The 2288-nt window shown below is 35.4% G+C and overlaps 1 protein-coding gene across 1 annotated transcript in view; it reads right to left on the bottom strand.

The window, feature by feature from the left end:
• LOC105271120 (L-dopachrome tautomerase yellow-h) overlaps window positions 1-2288 on the bottom strand; it is a gene marked incomplete in the record, with an annotated part of 17434 nt that overhangs the window by 6829 nt on the left and 8317 nt on the right. Inside the window, 3 exon segments of the mRNA XM_011312474.1 lie at window positions 706-955; window positions 1021-1209; window positions 1290-1429. Coding sequence (XP_011310776.1) covers window positions 706-955; window positions 1021-1209; window positions 1290-1429 — 579 coding nt within the window.

The raw sequence follows: 2288 nt of genomic DNA, 5'->3' as shown, positions 1-2288 counted from the left end.
TAAAAAATCTACGGATTTTTCAGTCTTTTGACAAATTGGGGATTCGGTTGACTTGAAAAAATATACCGTGCACGTATTTCATTATTGTTTGCGTGCAATAATTTTCCGGTATTTTTTTTTCCGATTTATGAGTTTTGGAAAAGTTTAGAATGCATGCAAAAAAATTTTTGCACGATCATGACATTTTAGGAGTCCTTTAATAATGATGAAATTCGAAAATTTAGCAAATTGCCTTTTATGACGATCTCAATTGACCACAAAAAAATAACCAGCAAAAACATCGCTATCTCCCTAGGTTTCCAGTTTCCCCACTGAATTTGTTTTTCTATGCAATTTTTTTCGTGCGACTCGAAAATTACTACCAAGTATCGAATAAAACAAGAATTTTTAAGACTTTCTATCCAATGTTTTGCAAACAAATAATTTTTAGTGCAGCATTATAATTTTAACAACTTTTGCGCAACACAACATTAATTAATCGATCAATTTAAAATAATGTTCATAAATGCCGTACCCAATCGATTGGCCGAAAAAAAATGAGAGTGGAAGTTTATAACAATTGAAATAAAAAATGAATGACAGAAAATAGGGGTCAATGAATAAAGGTAGATTCGACTGATTGAGCGATCGGAAAAGATCGATTCAAAAGATAGAGGGGAAAAACTCTACTTGAATTTACAGGATGAGCATGGATTGTGCAATTACCTTGATGATGCCATCCCCAGCTGGGATAGGGCCTCAATTTGGGACTCTTGTCCTTGGTAAACCTCGGGGCAGTAGTAAGTGTTGCAGGTACTCCACTCCTCCACTTGGGAAGTGTCACGAAGACTCTGTCATGCCAGAGTTCCAGACCCAGTGGTAAATTATTCTCTGGAATGTAATTACCCTCGAATATCGCGCGCTCTCGTGCTGCTTCACTCTCGAATTCAAAATCAACTGTTCTCCATGCGAAAACCTTTTTGAATAAAATAAAGTAATCATCAGAACGATAATAAAACTTGCGCTAATTGCTCCACTTACGAGTTCCATTGATGGACCAGGTTTATCCTCGATAGGAATTGAATTATCAGGTGGTTCGAAGCTCAGACTTGGCTCAGTGAACGTAATATCATTACCATTATTACCATAAGAGGTACTATATTGCGATTCACTGAATCTACCCGATCTCATGGAGTTGAGGATCTCGGGAGTGAGAAAACTGGAAGAAGACTGCGTACACAATTCAACTGAATAAATCAAGTCTTACGTAAAGAGATCAGGGAACTGCTTCGATTTCTCAGGGTACTTACCACTCGGTATCCTCCTTCCGGTATTCTCGGAGGCTCCAACTCTTGGGAAATTTGCTCCAGGAGGTCTGGACCTTGTGCCGAGTACTCTTGGAGACCCAAAAGGGTCATTGACACCAGCAGGGGCATTACGTTTGTCATACCTGCGAGCAATTCAATACTGGCATTCAGCAGAGGTGAAAAACTCACTTCAATTATTGGTACCTTTTCGGGGAATATTCGAGAATTAAAGAGAGATAGCATTATTTTTGTTTATATCTTTTTTGTAACCCTTTTTCTACTCTCTAAAAGAGATTTTAAGAGAAATTTTGATAACTCTGTTAGATTCAGAGATATTCCTTCGAAACTGGACTGCAGAATAAATTGACTCGTCACTTTTTACTTGTTCGTTACTGAATTGCTGAGGAGAATGCGAGCTAATAATGTATTTTTGCGGGTGAAATTTCCGCGGTTGTTAGCATAGCTATTTATTGCCGACATCAATTTTAAGGAATAGTGAGTGTTAATTGTGATTTTTATAGTGTGAGGCTTTTGTAGTACGAGATTAAACGGATAAATTGGAAATATTTATGGACATGTTTGATTTTAGAAATACAGGAGTTTTTTTCAGTATTAAAACCGGATTTTTCCTATCGGAATAAAAATTTATATTGAGAAATATCTCGTTGAAAGAACTCTGATAGAATTCCTAGATAATTTTATCACGAATGGACAAGCATAAAATTTGGTTTTTATTCGAAAAGTCGTTTGTTATAAACAATTTATAACAGTTTAACGCGCATTGATGTCTGAATAAATACAAACCAAATAGATCGAATTTTACATAGAGATGAATTTTCGATAAAAATTCGAATATAATACTGGAAAAGTACTGGCCAGGAAAAAAACTTGATAATATAATTTTTCCAGGAAAGCGATAATTTCGACTCACAAAAAAAAAATAATTGGCAAATAATATAATAACTAATGCGTATCATACACACACAGAAAAACAACACTAAA

This window comes from Fopius arisanus, unplaced genomic scaffold (assembly GCF_000806365.1).
Source record: "Fopius arisanus strain USDA-PBARC FA_bdor unplaced genomic scaffold, ASM80636v1 scaffold00102, whole genome shotgun sequence".
NCBI lineage: Eukaryota > Metazoa > Arthropoda > Insecta > Hymenoptera > Braconidae > Fopius > Fopius arisanus.
Note: the sequence above shows the minus strand (reverse complement) of the source record. Positions and strands in the feature narration are given on the sequence as shown.